Here is a 25104-nt window from a genome sequence, read left to right as displayed (position 1 = left end):
ATGTTCAGTTTGTGTTGACATTGTGGAGAATGTGTAAATTTTATTCTGTGTTTATTATTGAGGTTGTAGTTTGCAGAGGTCTGCTACTGGACTACATTATATTGAGAGGTGTTTCTAATTTTTTTGTCCTCTCTATTTGAATACAGTGAGGGGGGACAGAATAGTGGAAACAGCTCTCAATAAAACAAAGTCCAGTCCAACAGCAGCACTAACTATGAGCTCAATGACAAACATAGAAGTGAATGAACACCTCTGTTACCGTGACAACAAGAAACCCTGAGCATTATAGGCAGCAGGAAAGGAACTTTATGGCTCAACAGTTAGATTGGATTGGATTGAATTCACAGATTTACCTAATAAAGTGGACACTGAGTGTGTACATCATGTACTTGACTTGAATTTATTTAAGGGGGGTGGGGGTGCCCATGGAGCTGCAAAGTGGCTGGTGGGCAGCAGGGGGCAGCAGTGCATTTTGCACTGGCTAGCCTGCTGAAAACAGAATACAAGAAGAAGACGGATGAGGAGGGACAGGGAGGAGAGCAGCAAGCATGGCTGGAAATCTGAGCAGCTCTGCTCCTAGAAGCGTGTCCTTATCCAAACTGCAGGCTCTGAACGGCCTGTTTGCAATCTACAAAACACAAGGACCAACCTCGGCGGACGTGTTAAACAAATTAAAGGAAGCCTTACTGAAGGGTAGTGTGTCATGACATGAGGAGCTAGGCTAGCGTTGTCCATGCTGCCTGATGAGCTGAGCCTGACCTGTCACTAACTGTGTTTGTTGTGTTCACGGTGCAGAGGCTGGAGTGAAAAACCCCAACCCGCGGAAAAGGAAAAAGCAAGATTTGAAAATGGGCCATGGAGGGACTCTGGACAGCGCCGCCTGTGGTGTCCTGGGTGAGTGACTCGTCCAGTTTCCTGCGGATCTGCACCAGGGACTGTCACTCGCAGCCGGCAAATGAATGCATACACTTAGTTTTTTTTTTTTTTTTTTTTTTTTTTTTTTAATCACAGCTGTTGGGGGAAAAAAAAACTCACAATTCTGAGTTAATAACAAAGTAACAGCTGTCAGTTAAAATCTCACAATAGTGCAATTGCGAGGAAAAATCACAGGTTCAATGAAGTCACAATTACCAGGAAAAGTCTGTTGATTCTGAGTGAAATGACAGTTTTAAGTTTTATCTCAGTTATCAAATCCTTAAGGGGAGAGTGTCAGTTGTGAGAAAAATCTCCTAATTCTTCTGAGCAAAGTCACTATAATTTGAAGAAAAAAAAAAAAAAAAAATCTTAGTCGAGCCCTTTTCCCCTCAGCTCACACTGCTCAGTTTCAGTGGCTCCTCACACCCAGGTGTTGTGTTTTGGCCCTGTGCAGTGTCAGGTGTATGGAAGCCCAGACAGGCCAAAAACAGGTGGCGTTGACACTTTGACCAACATTGGGTTTGCATATAAACAATCTGCTGTTTTTTGTTAACATGTTTGCATGTTGCTTGCAGGTTAATCTTCTCTACACATAAACAACATATTACACAATGCACAAACAACATGTAGGCCTACTTTAACCTCAGTTTCACAGTATTTTCAACTTTTTCAGCCAAGTTGTCCGTTCTGAAACATTTTTAGATGACGAGCATGTGCACAAGTCAGGGAATATGTTCTTGAAAACTGCTTTGAAAATTCCTGTGCCAGATTGTGCCTTGCCAAAATTTAATCTAACTTTAGAGTGATATTTAGCTCCTGGCTGACAGCCTTGTCTGACGCTACTCTCCTCTGTTGTAGACACTTGTCATGTTGTCTTCACCTGCACTCGCTGTAGCAATACCACACAAGAGAGAGTCCTGGCGTTATCTTCAGACTCTTGCTCTGTGGCCTTGTGGCTACAACCAAAACACAGCCATGCTAATATAAGCTGGTGCCGTGGCAATGGTCTGACGGCCCACTATTGCAGTAGTAGTCAGAAAAATGTCCCATTGGACCGAGAGCCCATTAGCCATGTTTTGCATCGTTGCAGAAAAATGCATTCACCTGTTTACCCTAACCCTAACCCGAGGAAAGCTCTGCCTAAGCATAGCCACATTGAGGGATTGGATGCATTTCTCACTGATGATCTTTCAGTCCGATGGGTCATTTTTCAGACCACTGGGGTTTGGGAATAATGTGACAAATGGGACCCTGGAACCAATTGGACCTATACACTAATATAAAAAACACTCATTTTTCACATCAGAACTGTGGGGTGAGTTGGGTATAAAACACACCATGCCACTCTTTTCGCACTACATAACTGCCTTACATTAGAAATACAGACAATAGATATGTTTTTGTTTCATTTGTTGTGTCATTTTTAGGAAAAGACACATTGTTTATAATGAGTGTTGGACGATGTACTGTTTTTTTTTTTTTTTTTTTTTTTACAGCATTAATTTGAATGACACCTAAATTAGCCTCTGTGTTTCTTTCAGTTGTTGGTGTTGGCAATGGTACAAAAATGCTCAGCACAATGTTGGCAGGCTCAAAGGTGGGTGTGTTTTTTTTTGTTGTTTTTTTTTGTGCTGACATCAAAGAATACCTTTTCTCTTATGATGGCTAGGTATAGATAAATGATGCAGCGATTCATCAGAGATGCCAAAGCAGACAGACACAGCACAGTAGAAACTGTTAAAGCATTCATTCTCAGCAGTTAGGCCTCTAGGTTGTAAAGCATCCGGTGTATGACTCCAGAAGCAAAGTGCCAGCTGTGAGCTAAGGAGTCTGATCTGCTTTTTCCACCAACAAAGAACTGCACAATTCTGGATCGTGCAGCAAATTCTGTACTCCTCTTCCCATTACCACCACATATAGTTTGATTCTTCAATGGACAAGTTGGTTCTCAGCTGGAACCAGAAAATAGTAGTTCTTAAGTGGGAACCAAGTGGGCATGTATTATTCTACAAGGAAAGATGGACACAACTACCCAGACAACTTTGTGGTCTGGTTAGAAATGTTTTTGCCAACACTAAACAGAAATTCCCTCACATTAACATACACATCTGCCAAAAAAAAAAAAAAAAAAATACATACCATTGATTTTGCACATACTTACTGTGTTCTTTTTATGGTGTAAAAGGCATGTGATAGTGATGAGACTAGAGGATAAGTGAAGCAGTGTCCTCAGCCAGGGTCCTGTCCCTTGTGCTTTACACATCTGACAAAATATAGCAGTTTAATAATGGTTTAATAAAATGCACAAAAACTTGACAAATACACAAAATAAACATTTATTTAACAGTACTGTTGTCCTCACTGTCTGTTTGCTTAAGTTGATCTGCACTTTGTCTGCAGTATACTTATTTTAAATAAAAAAAAAATAACTAAATAAGTTATTCAAAAAACTTTGTAAAAAGGAAAACAACAACAACAACAAAAAAAAAAAAACGGGCATCAGCCAATGCTGAAAATGAAAATTCAGCAAAGCTGAACTTAGGCTGGGTTGTATAGTTGCCTGGGTGCTAGGAGTCCACATGGTGGTGAAATATCTTCAGTTGCTCTGTGCTCCTATAGGCTGCTAATCCACAATTCTGATTTTTTTTTTTTTTTTTAATCTCTTCAGCCTCTTCTGTAGTGCAGGAAAACAGGTCCCAAAATTTTTATTTTAGCACAGTTTTAGCCATTTAGCAAATAATTGAACTTGAGCAGATATATGAAAAGCCAGTATAGAAAGCAAGAGGTAGGCCTACTGGCACTCACTCCAATCTCCTGTGTATGAATCATAGCTTGCTATTTGTTCAAAGAAGATGTGTTTAAAACAAAATTTTAGTTTGATCATATTAGATAGTAGTTAGGCTTGTGAATTCCCTGCACTTTGTTGTGCATCACAAGCTTTCATCCATTTTGCATTGAAAGGACATAGTACACATAGTGTTTGCAGTATCATCTATTGATTGGTTCTATATAAATAGATGTGAATACACAGAGTTGAGATAGTGACATGTCCTTTTTCTTTTTCAGAAATACACTGCTGTGGGTGAACTCGGAAAGGCAACAGACACTCTTGATGCCACTGGCACAGTGATTCTTGAGAAGGACTTTGGTAAATTTTACAATTGAGTTTGTTTTCTGGTTGTTGATTTAGAGGAAAAAAATTGCTACATGATCTTTTTGATTTTGCTGATTTTTAGGAGTGTTGTGATTCTTGCATGTGTAGTTTGTTTGATTTTATTTTATTTTGGCATGATATGAAATTACCGAGTACACATTTGTAATGTAGAACATTGTAATGTAGAACAACTCTGCTTTTGATCTCAAACTTTGTGTAATTACTGACTTTTTCACAAGCCATATGCAAACGTTTCCTACTGTTAAACTGCACAGAACACTGGCAAAAGCCCCATCTAGCTTTTTGTGTTGAACTGTTGGTTTGTGCCTAAATTACAAAGGGAGAACTTCCAGTTTTAGTCAGCTCAATGTTTTGAAGCCAGACCATGGCCGTGTATCCACCTGGCATTAAACTGTGTCTTGGGTGTTCCTATCACAAATGGACAACGCTCCGTCCGTTGACACCTGGCATTACATGTCTCCACATGCGTCTCACCTGCCCACAGTATGCAAATAAACACATATCATTTCCATTTGATAAGACCAAATGTGCAGAGAGAGAGACTTTTATCATTTTCATTAAAACATCGCCAAAGCTACAGATTCAGCTACAAAAATCTCATAATGTTTTGGTCAGTGAACCTTCTTCAGAATAGAAACGACCAACCTGCTTGCTTCTTCAACAAACCCTGTGTTTCTTTGTCTCCTCCCTCTTACAGGACCAATCAGACAGTGTCATTTCCTTATTGATTCAGTCCATATCAAAGTGCCTATTAAAGGTTGTCAGAATCAAATCCTTATTAGTTTTCTTCTCAAGCTAAGTTACCACTTCTGTAGGCTATCAGTCATTTCTTTGACCAGCAGTTTTTGCCCTCACATTCAAAACTTACACAGCATATACAGTGCATTCAGAAAGTATTCAGACCCCCTTCACTTTTTTCACTTTTCTTATGTTCCAGTCTGATGCTACAATCGTTTAAATTCATTTTTTCTCTCATTAATCTACACTCAGTACCCCATAATGACAAACTGAAAACAGAATTGTAGAAGTATGTGTAAATTTATTAAAAAGGAAAAACTGAAATGTCACATCAACTGGTTCAACCCTTCCGGTCGAGGCAGAAGACCGCCCACCCAGATCTGGGTTCTGCTCGAGGTTTTTGACCCTGTTAAAAGGGTTTTTTCCTCACCACTGTTGCCCTGTGCTGCTCTTGGGGGAGATTTTGGTCCATGGATTTGGCCAAGATCTGTTGGGTTTCTGTAAAGCGCCTTGAGATAACTTTTGTTATGATTTGATGCTATACAAATAAAATTGAATTGAATACAGTGTATTCAGACCCTTTAATCGGTACTTAATTGAAGCACATTTGGCAGCAATTACAGCCTCGAGTCTTTTTGGATATGACACAACAAGCTTTGCACACCTGGATTGGGGGATTTGCTGCCATTTTTCTTTGCAAATCCTCTCAAGCTTGGCCAGGTTGGATGGGGACTGTCGGACAGCCATTTTCAGGTCTCTCCAGAGATGTTGGATAGGGTTGAAGTCAGGGCTCTGACTGGGCCACTCTAGGACATTCACAGAGTTGTCCCTAAGCCACTCCTGTGTTGTCTTGGCTGTGTGCTCAGGGTCACTGTCATGCTGGAAGGTGAGCCCAGTCTAAGGTCCTGAGCGCTGTGGAACAGCTTTTCATTGAGGATATATCTGTACTTTGCTCTATTCAGCTTCCCTTCAACCCTGAACAGTCTCCCAGTCCCTGCTGCTGAAAAACAGCCCCACAGACTGATGCTGCCACCACCATGCTCTCACTCTTGGGATGGTATTGGGCAGGTGATGAGCACTGCCTGGTTCTTTGACCTCATGGCTTTGTTTTTTATAGAGAGGTTTGTGCCTTTCCAAATCATGTCCAATCAGTTTAATTTACCACAGGTGGACTCTAATCAAGGTGTAGAAATATCTCAGCAACCATCAAGAGAAATGGGAGGCACCTGAACTAAATTTCAGATGTTGTTGTAAAGGGTCTGAATACTGTCAATGTGATACATCAGTTTTTCCTTTTTAACAAATTTGCAAAAATTTCTAAAATTCTTTTCACTTTGTCATTATACGGTACTGAGTGTAGATTAATGAGAGAAAAAAAATGAATTTAAACGATTGTAGCATCAGGCTGCAACATAAGAAAAGTGAAAAAAATGAAGGGGGTCCGAATACTTTCTGAATGGACTGTACATTTTTGATGTGTCTAACTGAATGTAGCTAATCTTGCTTGCAGTCACAGTAATTGCTAATATGGTTATCACCCTTCAGAGCACATAACCAGAGTGGCCTTTGAAGAGAAGCTGAAAATATTCACTGGCGATATCATGCAAGTTCCTCCACTGTGAGTAAAGCTTACAATATGTTTCCTCACATTTTGTGTACATTCATAAATGTGTGTGTGTGTGTGTGTGTGTGTGTGTGTGTGTGTGTGTGTGTGTGTGTGTGTGTGTGTGTGTGTGTGTGTGTGCGCATGTGTGCGCGTGTGTGTATTATATATATGTATATATATGTATATACATATACACAGAGCCAGGACCTCAACCCCATCCAACACCTTTGGGGTGAACAAAAATGGAGATTGTTAGGCAGGCCCTCTCGTCCAACAAATCACAAATGAATGGGCAAAAATTCCCACAGACACATTCCAAAAATTTGTGGAAAACCTCTCCAGAAGAGTGGAAGCTGTTCTAGCCGCAAAGGAGGACCAACTTCATATTAATACCTATGGATTTAGAATGGGATATCATAAAAGCTCCTGTAGTTATAATGTGTAGGTGGCCCAATACTGTTGTCCGTGTAGTGTATTTGTGTGTTTGTATATATAACTGTATTTATATCTGTATCTACATCTATATATAGTCCGCTTTTGCTATTTTAACGGCAGAATAAAGGTTAAGATAAGGTCTGTTAGTGTTACAATATTGTAAGCGTACTTCTATAAGCACAGGGGAGGCCCTCTAACTGGACTCTAAGGGCAATAGCCTTGAGGATGTACCTCCAGAGTATGTGTGCCAAACATGTAGAAACCCGTACTTACACGTTTGCAATTGACTCTTCAGCAAGGACCCTTGTTAGAGAGCTTTGCCTGTGCTTATAGAATATATATAAACTAGGCAAAAAAAGTTCTGCACCGCTTTTTCAGTCTATAATTTCTCCCCTTTATTTATACCCAATAATGTTGTATCTTATACCGTTGTAAAGCCTGATTCGTCCTCTTTCCAATGAGATACAACTTGTAAGGATCCTGCATTTGAGTGACACCGGTAATTGTGTGGGAAGCGACCAATTTTTTTTTTTGACGAAATCCCCTGCAATATTTTTTCAGTTCAGCAACAAGCAACAGTACAAACTGAAATTAAAATCACCAAACATAGGTGTTCATCAGTACCCAAAAATCCCAGCCCAGCTTTAAACCATAGGTTACCAAAGTGGCAGGACAAAATATTTAAGGGTTGGTGCTGTTTTCTTTGGATGGGGAATTCACTGCTGCTGCTGTTTAAGAGACTGGATTTCATTAAGTTTTGACAGGTCACCTCCTGTTACAAAGGATTTCCCACCAGCTCTTCTCATTTGCAGAAGTTTATTTGTGCTCCACTTGATGAAATTGGAGGAGGAGACTACAAATCAATGTCTGTCTTTTTGTTCATTCATCACACAGTGGAATAGCTTCCAAACAAATCCTTGGATTTCCACCAAATTTGGTGTAAAGGTTGGTCTTGAGCCAAGGAAGACATGATTAACTTTTTGCAAAAGCGGGCATGGTCGTGGACATGCCATATCACGATAAGGTATATAACTTATGAACAGATTCACACATCATCACAAAACTTTGACCATAGAAAACCTGATCAACTTTTCAGGCCACTCAATAAAAAGGGGGTGTGGCAGTGGGTATGGTACACCACAAAATGTCACAGAACTTCTCCAAGGATTAGTGTAACACCACAAATATTGATACAGGGTTTGTCCTGGGGATATGGAATAACACATTAACTTCTCACATTGATTGGGCCACACCCGCATTCCAGGCCACGCCCGCTTCCATTTTTTGCAATTTCTCCAAAGGGGGCCTTGGTTGGTGTCCTGTGACTCGGCATGTAGCTGCCAGCAAGTCAGTTGACACAAATGGCCACTTTCACTTTTGGTTGTGCTTTTTATTACAGATTTCAGACCAGAGTTACTATCTCTACTGAGTTTGATTCATGTTTGTTTTATTGGTTCATCTCTTACCATGTTGAGGGAATGAAAAGCTTTCTTCATAGATTTCTACATCCAGCTGCCTCACGTGGTACTGATCAAAGTGTGTGGCGCAGATGCACCATTAGTGGGGGACAGCATGCTTACTTGTATAAAAATCTTGCGTACACAGGTTAATTATGGGAGTGGAAAAAGCATGCCTGTTCAATAACCATAGTATAATTTTTTACATTTTTATTTTGTAGCTACTCAGCACTGAAGAAAGATGGCCAGCGCCTGTCAGTCCTGCTTAAGAAAGGTCACAAGGTTGAGGCCAAACCTGCAAGAGCAGTCACTGTTTACAGCTTGACCCTGCAGGAGTTCAAGCCCCCTCTCTTCACTCTTGGTTAGAAGGACATCATGTATTTTTGTTTGTTTTGTTTGTTTTAGTCCATTGTTTAACACTGTTGCCACCCTCTATAACAGATATTCTTTTCGGAATTTGTGGTGTCTGAATATGATGGTTTTACTTTATTAACAGATATTGAATGTGGTGGTGGATTCTATGTCAGAAGCTTGGTGGATGACCTTGGAAAAGGTGAGATACTTTTTTTCCATAATGTTCTTGTACATTAACGAGGACAACATATATAAGATATGAGATGAGTGATTGATTAAAAGATGAATAATTTTGTGCAAATATGACAAAGTAAATATGAAGGTGGCAGAATCCATGTGGTAGGCCTCTGCTTTTTTTTAAAAAAAAGTGATTTTTTCTGAATCACGATTAAATGATTCTCCTTTGCCTCAGCTCTGTCATCATGTGCTCATGTCAAGGAGCTGACCCGCACCAAGCAGGGTCAGTTCACCCTTAAGGACCATGCCTTACGTGAGGAACACTGGACACTGGAACATATCCTCCACTCAATGCAGCCCTGCCCTGTGTCAGAGGACCATTCAGACTGTATTAAACCACCAGAGGCAGACACGAGGAGTGTTCAAAATACCCCGGAGTAGTAAAATTTAGATACGGTTAAAGGACAACTTCACTATTTTGGAATCTCTGCCCTGTTTACTGATTGTCTGGCATCATCCTCAGACGTAGAGAGCATCATTTCTCCAGTCGACATGATATCGATGCACTGCAGGTTCCCACTCAGCTGCAGCAGCGATCAGTGGGGCAATCAAAAATGGTTTTGAAAAACTAAGATAATGTTGCTCTCAGTAAATGGGAAGATCAGTGAATGCTCTTACCGATCTCAGAATGTTCCTCTGAAAACGGTATTGCCAATTAAGCATTTTCTCAATAGTTATGGGCTTAGTCAGTAGTATTCATTTGGAACTTTTGTCTGATTCTGCTGATTTTTTTTTGTCTGGGCAGAGTGTAGCTACGGCACAGAAGATTACAGTTTGAAAGGGTAGTGCTTTGTTTGTGAAATAAAGTCGTCCTGTTCCAGGCGGAGCAGTTCTGTTGATTTAATGATCAGCTTGCGGACTGTTTTTTGAGGAGAATATTCTGAGAGTAAACACCAAGCATCTCGTTTCATAAAAGCAGCCTTACCTCAACTTTCCAAAGCCACTTAGGATTGCACCACTGACAGCTGTTATAGTCGAGCCTGCAGCACATCGATATCAGGATCATCACTGAGGCAGCTGGTGAAATGATGGTCTCTACATCTGTGGATGATGCCAGGTAATCTGTAAATAGGTCCTAGGTCCAAAATAGCAGACTCATCCTTGAACAAGTACATAGTACTGTATGTTTCTTTACAAATGTGGAGATCCTGTCTGCCATGGGTCATCATCGTGTGTGTGTGTGTGTGTGTGTGTGTGTGTGTGTACACACATCGATAGATAGATATAGATATATATCGATATATACATACATATATATACATGTGTATATGTATATATAAATGTGTGTATGTGTGTGTGTACACACACACACACACACAATCTGCTTTGTGGAAATTAAAGTGAATAATACTTGAAGTTTGTTTAAAATATTACACATGACCTAAAGAAAATGTGTAACTACATCGGTGTGAAAGCGTTTCTAGTTTCTCTGCTTTGTACACAGTGTAAGGTAGGGCTGAGCCTCACGCTGTTTTGTTTTGGTTGTTTTGTTCTGTGCCACTGCACAAAACTGTTGCAGCTAAACTATTTGGAGTTTTCTGTATATAGTTACACCTTCACATCATTTGTTTTATATTTTCAGCTGAGAAATAACATTTATTAAAATGAGACTGAATGCATGCAATCCATCTTTTGTGAATCCAACTACTGTATACATTAAAAGGATGAACAGCTCTTTGACTCCTTCACCATGGCTATATTTGGCACCTGTCACAAGAGGCTGCTGGCCATGAAGGAACTATTAGTAATTACTGACAGACAGTCAGTATTTCTCAAACAAGATTGAATAATTTTTCACAATTATGTTTTTAAGTGTCAGTATTGTCAGAAATGATTAAAAGTCAAACTCTATGTATGTTTTTGCATACATAGAGTGCATAGAGAGGATACATATTTGAGAATGTGCATTGTTCCAGGACTCTTGGAAACGTCAAGCACTCGGGAACAATTTGGCCCAAGACTTTGCCACTAAGCTCTTTTCACATTGTTACAAACAACTGGAAAATAATTTTAAATGAAATTCCTTTATAAAGTAGCAATAATCAAGCATTGCACAAAGAGGACCATATCAGCTGTGTGTATCTGTGACTTGTTAAAGACAACAACAGTGGGATACTACATGTTACTGTTTGAATGAAGTACATGGTGTGATAACAATTTGAGAAAACCTTATCAAACGAGCTAAGTGTGAACCAGATATTTAGATATGCAACCATCTCTCAGATATCGAAATGTTTGGTCAAACTTTCTGTGGATAGTCCCCTATAGATGTTCATCAGAATGTCAACTAATAAATAAAGGAAATATCGACAAGTGGCCAGGAGAATCTCAACAGCCACAAAGTGTATTTATAGACAGTCGTTCAATTTACTGTTTATAACTGATTTTTTTTTTTCACAAGTAGATTGTTTGAATTTGCTATCATTTTCTTCACTGAACACATATATGCATGTTGGACGACAAAAATAACAATTTCCTCCAGAGCATTAAAAGCTAGTGGGCAAGTAATGTTGTAGCTAGCTGCTTCTTTTCCTCCCCTCCCCTCTATCAAATGTTTCATGAACCTTTCTGACACGTGCCAGCCACTGTTGTAACTGAGGAGCAGCACCCCTCCCACCACCCCCCTAATCAAAACCCAAACGATGTGTGCAGAATAACTGCAATCCTAGAGTGTCCTGTTAACCCTGTAAATCCCAGGAGCCCATGGACAGTAGTGCTTTTGTTCTGAAAGGTTTTATTTCACCATCTGAACAAAATTTACTAGAGTCCTTCATATTTTTAATTTTTAAGGGTATTATTTTTATTATTATTTTGTGTAGTTAAATTTAAAATATGTATTCATAATCATTGCAAATGTGTTTTCTGGTTATTTTTTTCTTCTTTTTTCCTATTTTATTGTCCTTTAATTTTTTTATTTTTAGTTATCAGACAATTTTCCAGTCTTTTTGTAATTTCATTTTAAATATAGAATGTTCTCAGGGGTTTCTAACAGGAAGAAGTCATGCTACTTTTAGCAATGACCATTTTGAAAATAAAGAATAAAATGGCTCAATTTATCAGCGGCCCCTGGCCTCCTTTTATTTTTGCAAACTACTTGAGTATTCCTTCTGTTTATCAATCATGTCAGTGAACTGATGAGATATAAAATGTGAATTAGTTAAAAGGTTCATTCTGAATTACTGTACAAGGGAGGCACTTTTCTCAAATTGAGGAAATAGCTTGGCTTAAGTTGAGCTAGTGGTTTAATTTACCCCACAATTAAGGCAATTACGTTCAATCTCTGTATATACAATAATATTTCAAGGTGTTACTGTACAATTGATAGTGTTTTGTATAACTTTGCATTACCAAAATCACTTAGGGTTCTTTTTCTAGATTATGAACGTGCACAGTAAATTTGAGAAAGAGTAATAAATACAAGTGAACACTGGCCATGAAGAAGTTGCCCTTGGTGTGGTTTTCCAGAAGTTACATGCAAATGAGAGTCCTATATCGCTGTAATATAATACTGTTGAAATCTGAGTCTGAATAGTAAGCTATTCAGTTTGATAATACTAGCATTCAGTTACACAAAAATGGCATTCCAGTCCAGTAAGCATTCTGTGTCAGTGAAAAAGAAAACAAAACTGAAATTTAGAGCTAAGGAACACATTTCCAGGCTTCACGGTCATATTGACAAAACATTCCAATATTTTGAGCACCTTGGTTTTTACACAATGGCAAAGAAACGTTTCATTTTGGTGGCAATGACATATTCCTTGACACAATCATTTTCATTTTGAAAAGTGAGTTAAATGTTTTGGGTAAGTTACAGCCTTTTGCTGGTGAACTATATGGTGGTGTGGCTGCACCTGCATCTGTTTTGACAAATGCACCTGGGAATAGCCTATAGAAATACTTCAAGAGATGGGCCAAGGCAATTTAAAATCTGTAAATGCACAAACTTACCACCAAAAGAGGGCAGTGCTCGGAGCATTTCCAGCACTGTAATATTGGGCTATAGACACATGTACAAAGAGTTTAAATATATGAGATAGAATGCAGTGCCTGTCTTTCTTTTTTCTTTTTCTTTTTTTTCCTTTTTTCATGGGATTTTTGGGATAAAAGATTTTTACAAGAGTTAAACTAAAGAACTTCATACAATAACAGTATATCTCCTATTTTAAAAATGTGACACCTTGGACCAAATGTTCACTATAGCTTGAAATAATCACCCACTACAATGTTAGCACTTAACAAAGTAATACCGTGTTAAAGTGCACAATAATCTTTAATTTTGAACTGACTGAAATGAGTACTGAACATATGTAAAATCTTTGAAACAGATAGGCTACATTGCTTGCTGTGATGAATCGCTCTACACTTTTTAAATGAAAAAGCTACTTCAGCAAATACTTATTTCTTTCTTTTCTCTGCATTCCAATCAACAGGTGATATTATTTCAAAGACAGCTAAATATATATCTACTAGACGGTGTAGGCCAACATGCTCTACCTTATCATATGCATTTCCTATCATTCTTTATGAGCCTCTCCCTAATCAAATATGAAACAACCCATAACATACTACTTTATGATAACTATGATACTCTTAACCATGGTAGACCCCAATTTTAATACATATGGTAACTACGATTAATTGGTAGTAATACTGTAGGAAGACAGTGGTTAATCATAATCATAGTTAATCATAGTTAAGAAACCATGGTTTTACCTTCCGCCAATAGACAAATAGAGAAACAACACAAAAACAAACATAATAATAATCTATTATAAAGTTTTCTTGTCATAGTAAACCATGGTTAATTTTGGTAAGGTACTGGGAACAGGAGAATACTACATCATCCGTTTGACCCCAAACTTCAATAAACTGGAAATGAGATCATGATGGTCAGGTGGTCACGATATGAACCACTAAATCGGGAGTTATTCAGTTCAAGAGTTTTCAGACTTGTAAATTCATCGCTATCTCAAACAGCTCACCTTTACGTGTTTCCCCCCCTTCTTCTTTTAATGCTATGAATTCTCCATAGTATGACACATGAGGCGCCCTCTGAGTCGCCTGGGAGCTTCTTAACCTGCTCTTTTGGGGAGTTATCAATTGCTTTTGGACAGGAGCCTGACGCCACGGGAGGCTGGCCGGATCAATTACCTGCAATGATTGCCACAGTTCAAATATTGGCCATTTAAGCGATTACTTTCATGTGGGGCGATGTATCGTCAAGGCTGCACATATCCCTGTTTGCTCTTTGTGTCTGTTTATCTAAATTACAACTGGAAGAAGACTGGCCGTTAAGCGGTGGCAGGAAAATCCATCCTTTCATTGTCCGAAGCCACTTATTCCTGCTGAGGGTCACGGGGGAGGGGGGTGCTGCTCCCAAGTCCAACCACATTTATCAATAATTGGGTTTAAGTTTCCGATAACCTGCCAGTTTATTAAATCATGGAAAATTATTACTGAACTTATAATACTATAAGCTATTAGGAAGTCTTGGGCCATAATAGCTTAATGCAAATGAATCAATTTGAATGGAAGACAGGTGGCCGGGCTTGGAACACCCAAAGAGAGAAGTTATTCGTTATTGTTTAACCAATTTAGGGAAACGACAACTTATGACAGGGAATAAACATGTACTTGCTGAGCTATTAAAGTGACTAACGTTTTCAGTGTTATCACGGTGACCGCAGCGATAGGCCCACACATCAGCTTCACGGGAAGACGGAACATTCAAATCATGAGTTAATCACTTGCCACTCAGTTACACCGTTAGGGATGCGTATTGTAGTGAATTGTACTGTATTGCTTTGTTAAAGATAACATTCAAGCTGTTTGATTAGTCAAAACAACATGTAACACACTGTTAAAGCCGTGAGTAAAACCAGTGGCAGAGGTCTCACCTCAGCTTAAGGGCTGTGCGCAGCGGATCTCAATGAGGACACAGTAATATTAACCGAACTACTCCCTTTTATGGAGTGGTGACTAACAAAAGAATTGTTGCACGCTGTGATATATTATGCAATGTGAAATGTGAAATGTGCCAGTCTAACCTGTACTGTTGTCAAAAATCTCTTCAAACTCATGGGATAAACAAAGAAAAAGACTTTATTTATTTATCAAAAACAAACAAACAAACAAAAAAAAAAAACAGAAGGGCCGTGTTTGTCCATATTATGACCAAGGACAAATGAGCTATCATTAAGCCGATAGTAGGGATGCTACATGTAGGCTACTATCATATACTACTGTGGTTTTGTTATGACGTCCGTAATAACATCCACATTTTATTCATTTTATTGTAATCCCCATTTTATTCTGTGAAACCGCCTGTTAGATTGTAGGCCTTGGTCTTTTTACCTTTCACACCGAAAAATAAAGGTGCCAACTGAAACAGAAAAAAAAAAATGCTTCTTCTGGGTGATGCCATAGAAGAACCCTTTCTGGTGCCTAAAAAAATCCTACAAAAAGAAAAAAGCAGTTGTTTAAGGAACAAGCAATAGCTCTTCAGAGAAAGGGGAAAACATAAAGTACACGAAAGTAAAAGTTAATTCTCATTTCTTAAAGGAAAAATGAAGGTGCCAACTGGGACCAGAAATAGTGCTTCAAAAGGACTTTGAAAGTTCTTTGAAGAACCATTTTTCAAAACAGTGGAGCCAGTTGTTTCAATGCACACTTTTCAAAGTTTTTTTCTTTAAATGAGGGACCATCCACTAAATAACGTCTTTAGTAGTGGGCGTGTCTTTTTTTTTTTTAAAAAAATAGAGCGATTATTGTGTGTGTGTGTGTGTGTGTGTGTGTGTGTGTGTGTGTGTGTGTGTGTGTGTGTGTGTGTGTGTGTGTGTGTGTGTGTTTTAGTTGAGGCCGCCCTGCACTCTTTTTGATAAACGCGTTATGTATGTTGTATGTAGCCTATTTCTCATACAGAAAATATACAAGTGTCCCATATGGTGCTGTCTATATCCTATGAACAGTCTCATGTGTAATGTGTTTTAAACAATGTACATGTAACTTTAAGGTACCTCAGGTTGAAAAGCCATAGACTCAGACCATCAGACGATCTCTGCAGATTCACCTCTTAATAATAAAAATTAAAATTAATATATCCCTACACGCAGCTTTACAATATTGATAAAATATTGAGGGAAAAATATAATAAAAGAAAAAACGTCACCCACAACTTTCATCTTTTCTTGTTTTTTGATTCCGCCACTAAACATCTGAGAACCATTAAGCATCTCATCTTCAGTCACGCTTTTTTCCCTCGGTGTGAAAGGAGATAGTCGTATATTTTCAGATTTGATAGTTGCTTGTCTCTTTGGACGTTAACAGAAATAGAGATTCGTTTTATGGTAGCCCTATAGCTTATTTGCTATTTCTGTACCTACTGTAAGCCCAATGCCAATTATAATTCTCTCTCTCTCTCTCTCTCTCTCTCTCTCTCTCTCTCTCTCTCTCTCTCTCTCTCTCTCTCTCTCGCTCGCTCTCGCTCTCTCCCTGTCTTACAGAGTATGAGCTGATTTCTTGTAAATACATTTGAGTGGTAGGCTATTTAACTGAGTCCGAACTTGATCTTGTATTTTTATCATTGTAATAAGAACCCAAAGACTAACCCCAAAGGCAAAAAAAAAACCAACGGAAATCTCCTTATTAATAAAACAGGACCAGTGTTGACTAAGTAATATGTTATCAGACGTCAGCCGTGGCTCATTCTTTACTACCCCTCAGCATTTTGATTTGCCGGTTTTGACGAGGCAGGCAGTTGCGTTTCTCGGGCTGCCTCTCCTGAGATTTCGGCATTCATTCTCTCTTTATTCTTGTCATTAGATCACTATGTGGCTCCGCCGGACCTGTAAGCCAATCAGAGGCGGGTGCTGGGCCACCTGCAGGAAGTTGGCCGTCCCGTTATCTCCTCCCTCCTTCGCCTGCAGCCAGATAACAACCTCAAAAACAGTTGGCTGGAGTGCCAGCTACTTAACCACCAGGGCCCGATGGACGCACGCACACAAACGGTCTCCTTCACAGCTCATGAAGGCTACCTGTTGGTCGGCTAGGATACTTAGCGGGCTGGTTTGCAGTGGAATGAAACAGTGAAAGGCTGAGATAGTGATAGGGCACAAAGAGGAAAGTCGCAGGGAGAGAAAGGAGGGACGCCGCTTGTGGTTGACTCGCCTCTCATGCAGTTCCAACGCGCGGCAGCAGCGATGAGCGTCCCTCTTTACGCACCCACTCCCATCCAGCCGCCTCACCCGACTCCTTTCTACATCGAGGACATTCTCGGGAGGAACGGGGCGACCACTACCTCCTCCTCCTCTTCATCCTCCTCCTCTTCGACTCCGGTTGTCCCCACACCGACTCTCCCGTCTCTCAATTCCTCTTTCACCAGTTTAATTTCGCCTTACCGGACGCCCATTTACGAACCTACACCCATCCACCCGGCCCTGTCTCACCACGCCGCAGCGGCATTAACGGCGACCTACGCATCCACCGGAGCTTTCACCGGCTCCATCTACCCGTTCCAACACCACCGCTCCATGGGGGAGTACGCACAGGCGCTGCTGAGGCACGACCCTCTAGGTAAGTTGGATACAGTCGTGCGTAAAGCTCTTTAGCAGCCGCGTTTTGCCTATAGGCTACCCATTCTTCACTTCAGAAACTGAAATACTATCGAGCTAACCCACGCTTCTCTCGGAATGGGGAAAAAAACTATAGGTTCAGTTGCTGACAGCTTTTTGCGCTAAGGGCTAAAGGTTAATATGTGAAATTAATCTTAGGTGGGAATAACTAGACATTATCTGTTATATTTCCTATAAAACATTTCATTGTTTTTGACTTCACAGCGGCTGTCAATCCCTTTTATGCCTCAAGAATTCATATCATGTGGACGAAAAAGCCCATAACCTTCTACACTTAGCCTACGCCTTATTGATACATCACGTTACACAATAGCCTACTTTTGACCTCATTGCACAGTTGGTGATTTTTTCATTCATCCTTTCAAAATCGGAAATGAATAAATTCAGCACATTAACCGTAAAACAAAGTATTCGAATAGACTGTATTCACATCTACAGTTTGAGTCTTTCCATATAAGCGCAAATCTTGCTCTGTCTTGGTAAACCTCGTTTCAGAGCGAATGAAACCGTTTTGCATGAGTATATCACGCTTGGTCGTGCATGTCGGGCTCAGGTGGCCCCTATACAGCCACATTTCACAATTACAACTTTGGTGCTTTTATATTCCAAAGTGAATTTCTCAGCTTCATTTCGGCTCCAGAGAGTGGGTATTTTACACGAGTGCAGCTCTCAGGCCGTGCCGGATCACGCATGTGTGAGTCACATTGTTATATTGTGTCAGACATATTTGTGCCACAATATCAGCAAAACTTGTCCACTGAGTGCGGTGGAGGGGGGTGGGGTGGGGGTATGTGGCAGCCTTGACTCGTTTTCCTGACTCCCATTGTTGTGAAACATCAGAGAAGTCAGCTTGCGACTATGGGGTCTAAATCACTTGTTATTTAAGGGCATGCACTGTGTGTGTGTGTGTGTGTGTGTGTGTGTGTGTGTGTGTGTGTGTGTGTGTGTGTGTGTGCGCGCGCGCGCGCGCGCGCGCGTGTGTGTGCGTGTGTGCGCGCGCGCGCTTGCATTTATACACCTTTAAGTACCAAATAATTTCACAAGGAATCCTCCAAACTGCGGATATTTTGGTGGGTCTGGATTTGGGGTGTGGGATTAGGACTACTATTATAATTAGGATTGGATTTAGGTCAGTCCGGGTTAAGAGTTAGGGTTGAGATTTGAATTAGGATTTTAGGTTTATAGGTTAGGGAATTAATATAATTAATAAATGCCCTCACAAATATAGGAAGATAAACGTGCGTGTGCGCGCCTGCCGGACCATCTCTCTCTCTCTCTCTCTCTCTCTCTCTCTCTCTCTCTCTCTCTCTCTCTCTCTTTCTGTCTCTTGCTCTCTCTGTCTCTCTCTTGTGCTGCAGCAGTGCTGAACAAGCCGAGCCTTTTTCCGTTCATACAGGAAGCCGTGCGCCTGTCGATAGGAGTAAATCTGGTTTCAGAAGCTGTTAAATGTTTTCCTGGCTCACCCCGGCCAGCCGCTTCCTCGGGAGCCCGCTGCACGCTGCTGATTATTTTATCGACATCCTCAATACAGACATATTCAGGAAACACTCGGCCTCTGATAGCCCGGGATCCGTTTTTCACATATTGTTGCACTTCCTCTGGCTGGGCAGCGAGGATGTGACTGACTTTCTTTATGGTCGGCGGCGAAAAGAAAATAAACCAAACAGACCGCGAGCACATCAAATAATGCCTCAAGGCAGCAGCGAAAAAGATATTTATAAGTGTTTGAATTTATATTAACAAATAGAGGGTTCTGCAAGTTTGATACAGTGGCAAAAAGCCCTCAAGTGGATGTAAAGTGTTATGATCATCATACGGCAAAAAACACTAACAACAAAAATGTGACTGTATTTTCAGAAAAGGGCGAAAGTTTCGTCCTCCTCTTTTAAAAAGTTCCCATCCTCATAAAGGCTCACTTTAATGCCGCGAGCTTTTTTTTTTTTTTTTTTTCAAATTGGAAGAGGATTTGAAGATACATTCAGTCTCTACCATAGACCCCTCTCGTCATCTTTATAGATTTATGCAATTACATAAACAAAAACTGTCAAAACAAAACTGTACTCTGTATTCCAACTGATGTTGCCCACATTTACCTTGGTATGAACTGACATCAATTATGTGGTTTATCTAAACAATCACTCATATCATTATGATTTTTTTTTTTTAAGAAAAAGAAACAGAAAAAAAACTCAGACTTAAGACCCTATGTGTGGTTCTCAACAACTTGTAGGGGAAATTTTAATTGAATTAGACAGCCCGCCGGTTTGGAGCATTTCATAAGTTCTTAATTTAAGAGTTCTGCTGTGGGAAAGGCCTAAACAACCATTCAGTGACACTACATGAAAAAAAAATCCCCTTTAAACTGCCTACAATTTCAAGTAACAGAAAACTGCATTTACTGTACTTTCTGGATTTGCTGTAAATCTTTCATTATTTTCAGTTTGAGTAGGCCAAGACTGCAACACAACTGGCTTCCTTTGATAAAACTTGTTATAGACGAAGGGTTGACAGCATTGCTGGTCCCCTGAATCACAATGGATTGAAAAGCCAAACGTGTCGCAAGAGGAGAGGATATTACTGTGTCTGTTAGTGAATGCCATGGGCTATAATCACACCACAAAGCAGGAAGCACATGAGCGGATATTTGGCCATAGTTTTCGCTGTGCCACGACCTTCCTCAAAAGGCAACATGCAGCAGGCCAGTGTGGCGGCCACAGCCTCGCTTATTGTTTGCTTAAAGCCATTAGCTGGAGAGGAAACGAGACAAATAGAAAAACAGCCTTGATTGGTTTAGGTTTGGCTTTCTTTTTTCTTTTCTTTTTTCTTTTTTTATCAACCAGTTGAATCTCCATTTGCACTGAAAGTACAGACAATAATCAGGAACAATGACAATAATGTTGTCATCTTTTTTTACGAAGCATTGTCCTCAACCTAGTTTTCTTTTTCAATTGGCGTCAATTAAATATCAGTGTCCACTCCCTATTGCAGTCTTTCTCTAATCTGACTTCTAAATATAATTAAAATAATTAGAAATATACTTATCTTAAACACACACGCATGTAAATAAATAGATTGATAGATTGTGAAAATTTTCGGTTTATCTATTTTTACCTAATTTTCTAGAAAATTTCTTTGTTTTTTCTTTCTTTTAACTAATGTTATGGTAAATTTGCTAGTCGTCCTTTTCCTCGTGATTCTGAAAGAAATCAAATGAATCTGCTCAGGTTTGAAAGGGTTAAACTTGAATGCACAGTGTATCTTGTAGTTTTCACTGCCAAGTTGAAGTAAAAATTGCAGACCAGGTCTTAAGAAAAGAAAAGAAAAGAAAAAACTTCAGAACACGTTTGATGGCCCACGACTCGGCGCACATAATAATAGTCGCGTTTGTTCATTTTTACAGTTGGATATTAAATGTTGTAAGATTTCCTTGCCTTTATGATTGAATGAAAAGACGTTCCTGTCTCTTCCATTCCTCTAGGGAAACCTCTGCTGTGGACTCCGTTCATCCAGCGGCCCTTACATAAAAGAAAGGGTGGCCAGGTCCGCTTCTCCAACGACCAGACCATTGAGCTGGAGAAAAAGTTTGAGACGCAGAAATACCTGTCGCCTCCGGAGAGGAAACGGCTGGCCAAGATGCTGCAGCTCAGCGAAAGACAGGTGAGCCTCCACGTCCACCTCCAGTCCAGTCCTTTTTTTTTTTTTTTTTTTTTTATGGTGCATATTTCTATTTTTTTAATCCACCTCAGAGTTAGACCTATCATCAGTGAAAGATATGAAACTTGAGAACATGACGCATTTATTCTAGAGTTAGGGAAGTTATTCAGAAAAAATATAATCTATTAGGCCTAGTACTACTCATTACTTTCTAAAATGTAATAAGAGTAGCCTTCCTTACTCTTTGTTCTCTGAAAGAAATAATTAGCCTATATTGCTGCAGCCTAAAACGCATTAACACCATTTAGAAGTTTGGACTGATGATTTAAACATTTTTTGTGTTGGTTTCAATAGCTAAAAGTGATTTTCATTGGGATATGGTCTCAGCACAGCAGGTTCAATGCTTAAAAGGGAAAAAATCAAAACGTAAAACACAAGTGATGTTTCAGTGGCAAACCCGAAACACAAATTATTGGCGGGCTAGTGAAAAATCAACACAATAGGGCAAAAATCTGTTTATATGATTTTTGGTTTCATAACCACAATTTGGCTTTGTGGCTGAATTTCATCAGCCCTCGATTTTCTAAGTCAGCAGGGCCGACGCTTTATTGTGCAGGGCGAGATGAGAGATCAGGGAGTCACTGCTGTAATCAATATCTATAACACCGGAGAGTATAGCCTCGTACAATAAGATGTTTTCAATTTAAACTCTCCATAGGAAATCATTGCATTTTAGAGGGACCTATAGTCGTATTTAAATCCAAAGATCCATTTTAGACTTGCCTTTTTTCGATGCATCGAAAATGACAATTCGTGTTTGTCTTTGTCTTTTAGGTTAAAACTTGGTTCCAAAACCGAAGAGCCAAGTGGCGAAGACTTAAACAGGTGCGACTGACAATATTCCAAAGCTACAATGAAACACTGAGAGGTTTGAAGCCAAAAATGGCTCCGAAGGCCGAAGGATACCTCCCCATATACAGATATCAGTAGAAATACACTATGAAGGGAAGGGGTGGATTAAGAAAAGAACATATCAAAGACAATCTCCATGGCAAAGCAGAGAGATCAATCCAAATCAGTTGTAATACAGGAAATTACACATCACATTATCACAAACAATAATTAAGTGTCATTATTTTGTCAAGAATCATTTTTACGATGTTTCTTAAATGATGATTAGTTGTTATGATGGTAACAGAGAGATAGTCATTTCTATTTTGTTAAGAAATGTGGGACAACTGGTGGCCCACACACTATAACAGTCCATTATATGAGACTAAATCAAACTAGTACAAAGTAAGTAAACAAGAATTATTTGCCCATGAATGAACTCTACTTAAAAAAAAAACAAAAAAACAAAAAAACGCTGACTTCATTTTTTCCCCAGACAAGCCAGTATGACATTTCCATGTTAACTTTTTGAAATCCGCAGTAACCCCAAGGATCATCAGAAATTACCTTAATTAAAATGAGCCTCCTTTGTAGCTACTGGGTGACTATTATTCAAACTCTACTATTTACAAACTAAATATGTAATAGGGTACAGGCCAAGGCAGGTAGCAGTGGGCAGTGGGCTCCGCGCAGCCAGTGCGTAATTTATATAGATGCAGTTTCCATAGGTTAAACATAAGCGAACATAACATTGCTCGTATGCTTTTAATGTGAAAAGGGCCTTAAGAAAATAAAATAAAATAAAATGCCATTTTTGCCTCCGTCAGGAAAATCCCCAAGGAGGTAAGAGGGAGGTGTCGGATGACGGCTCCGTCGGGAGAAGTAAAGGAGATGAGCCGACCGAGACGTCCCGGGCTCACAGCCCGGAGCAGAGAGCGCCAGGGCCGGGCTCCGAGCTGGCGCAGGGCCGCTGTGCGCGCTCCGCCTCCCCGCAGGCCCACAGAGAGCTGGACTCTTATATGTCAGACGATTCAGACCAAGAGCTGGACATAGAGGACGACGACGAGTTCACATTGAACCCCCAGTTCTGAGAACCACATCAGGATTGTTATTGTCCACCGTTTGGAAAAACTTTTCCTAACACTTAGGCCTTTTTGACACAATGACACCCGTGTTGAAATAGTGTCTGAATTGACATTGACGTGAATGAAGCAGCTATGGTGGCAATCTCAGACATAAGACATGCTGTGTGAAGCCTCCAGGCTAGCCCAAATGAACTGTCACTAAGCCGAATGGGCTTTTTAAACCCTGACGATCATTCGTTCCACTAAGCTTTCCTCTGGAACTGCAGGGAGAATAAATGAATCCCGTCGTGCCGCCACCTTATTCCTCAGTGGCAATTCTTCATCCGTCCAATGTTTTTCAAAGGACTGTCGTCTCCATTTGAAAATATTTCGGACATCTTTTTGTATCCAATGTAGCCCAGGCCTATGGCCTACTTGCTGTACTTTGTGTTTGTTGTGCTTTTTCTATATTGATATCCACTGTAAACGAGTAGTCTAGAATAGATTAGGGTTTCTAATGTCAGTCCAGTATAACACCTTGTTTGGTTTGGTTTGGTTTTGTTTTGTTGTGGAAGATAAATGCCCTTGAGCCTGTATGGCTGTTTGTTTTACCACCGAAAAAGAAGTGATGTGTCACTAAATTGTCGATGTAATTCAAATTATGTTGCCTTGGGTCATATCTAATAAACTATTTTGTAATAAGGAAAAAATGTTACTTTTGGTAGCTGAGGTTTCTATTATCCTCCTTTCTTTCTTTCTTTCTTTCTTTCTTTCTTTCTTTCTTTCTTTTTATGAAAATGAATTTTTAGAACTTCAGAAGGGAATATTTGCAGTGGCTATAAGAAACCGTAGAGCTATATTATTATCAAATGATATATTAATTAATTAATTAATTAATATATTATCAAAAACATGGGCAAAGGCTAACAAATGGAAAATTGGTAAAAGTTTAAGGAGAAAAGCAAAATTAAAAGAAAATTACCAGAAGACCTATCCAAAACTCAATACAACACAAAAGATGACAGCGCTGAGCGATGTGCATGTGGATCAAGAGTTCAGTAATGTGATGGCAGCTGGGATGTAGCCTACATTTTTAGTTGCTCTGGTGGCTCTGCATCATCCTCCTGAGGGAACAAACAGTGTTGGGAGGAACACATTGCAAAAGTAACTTGCTAATTGAATACATTGCTTTTTGCAGTAACTAAGTAACATAACATACCACAAGTATAATTTCAGTAATATTATCACAGTTAGTCCACATGTTTATTCATTTAGAATTCATGAAATCACCAGGAAACAGAAAAAAACATCAATCTCATCAAGTTTCCTTTCCTGGCAAAACACCAAAGAAGAAAAGGACTTTTTTCTGGTTGGTGACTTGACACATCAAACAAGAAGTCATTATCTTTAATTGTTAGCAATGAGTAATAATCTTTTACATTTTGAAAGTAGTTGTGGAAGCCGATAAAGAGACTGCGTCATCATCACATGTTCACTTGTACAGCTCTGGCTCTGATGACATCACAGGAGTCAGTTCCACAGGGTTTTCACAGAGAACACAGAAAAATAAAGGAGCCAACTGGAACCCAAAATGTGATGTTATAGTAGTACCTTTTATGGTTCTACAGAGACCCTTTCAGACCATGATCCTTTATAGTCCAGTAATTTTAGGCCAAAATTGGGGTCAACCTAGGACAAATTGCAAGAGAAGCAAACTCAACTGATTTTGTATCCTCAGTTTGTCCTGAGTGAGAGGAAAAAAGTCCCAAGGAATCCCATTGGTGGAAAGTTTTGAAAATCACCTATTTATGACCATATAATACCAAAAAACACTGTTTTTAACACACAGGGGAAAGGGGTTCAAAATTTTACTTTCAGATATCACTATAAAAATTCACAAGTTGATTACACACACAAAGACAAGAAAAAAAAGTCAATTACAAGTTCT

The 25104-nt window shown here is 39.6% G+C and overlaps 2 protein-coding genes across 2 annotated transcripts; both read left to right on the top strand.

Annotated features, from left to right (window-relative positions):
- The first annotated feature begins 486 nt into the window (after positions 1-486).
- Positions 487-10120, top strand: trub1 (TruB pseudouridine (psi) synthase family member 1). The gene is made up of 8 exons (XM_030078548.1): positions 487-693; positions 796-894; positions 2457-2512; positions 3982-4063; positions 6374-6446; positions 8548-8687; positions 8823-8879; positions 9093-10120. The coding sequence occupies exons 1-8, from the start codon at positions 549-551 to the stop codon at positions 9296-9298; spliced, it is 858 nt and encodes a 285-aa protein (XP_029934408.1). The 5' UTR covers positions 487-548; the 3' UTR covers positions 9299-10120.
- Positions 10121-16904: 6784 nt separating this feature from the next.
- Positions 16905-23814, top strand: hhex (hematopoietically expressed homeobox). The gene is made up of 4 exons (XM_030078047.1): positions 16905-17488; positions 21026-21204; positions 22036-22086; positions 22920-23814. The coding sequence occupies exons 1-4, from the start codon at positions 17089-17091 to the stop codon at positions 23181-23183; spliced, it is 894 nt and encodes a 297-aa protein (XP_029933907.1). The 5' UTR covers positions 16905-17088; the 3' UTR covers positions 23184-23814.
- The last annotated feature ends 1290 nt before the right edge of the window (positions 23815-25104 follow it).

This window comes from Myripristis murdjan, chromosome 19, assembly GCF_902150065.1.
Source record: "Myripristis murdjan chromosome 19, fMyrMur1.1, whole genome shotgun sequence".
NCBI classification, from domain to species: domain Eukaryota; kingdom Metazoa; phylum Chordata; class Actinopteri; order Holocentriformes; family Holocentridae; genus Myripristis; species Myripristis murdjan.
The sequence above is the reverse complement of the archived record's forward strand: the minus strand, read 5'-3'. Positions and strand labels throughout refer to the sequence as shown.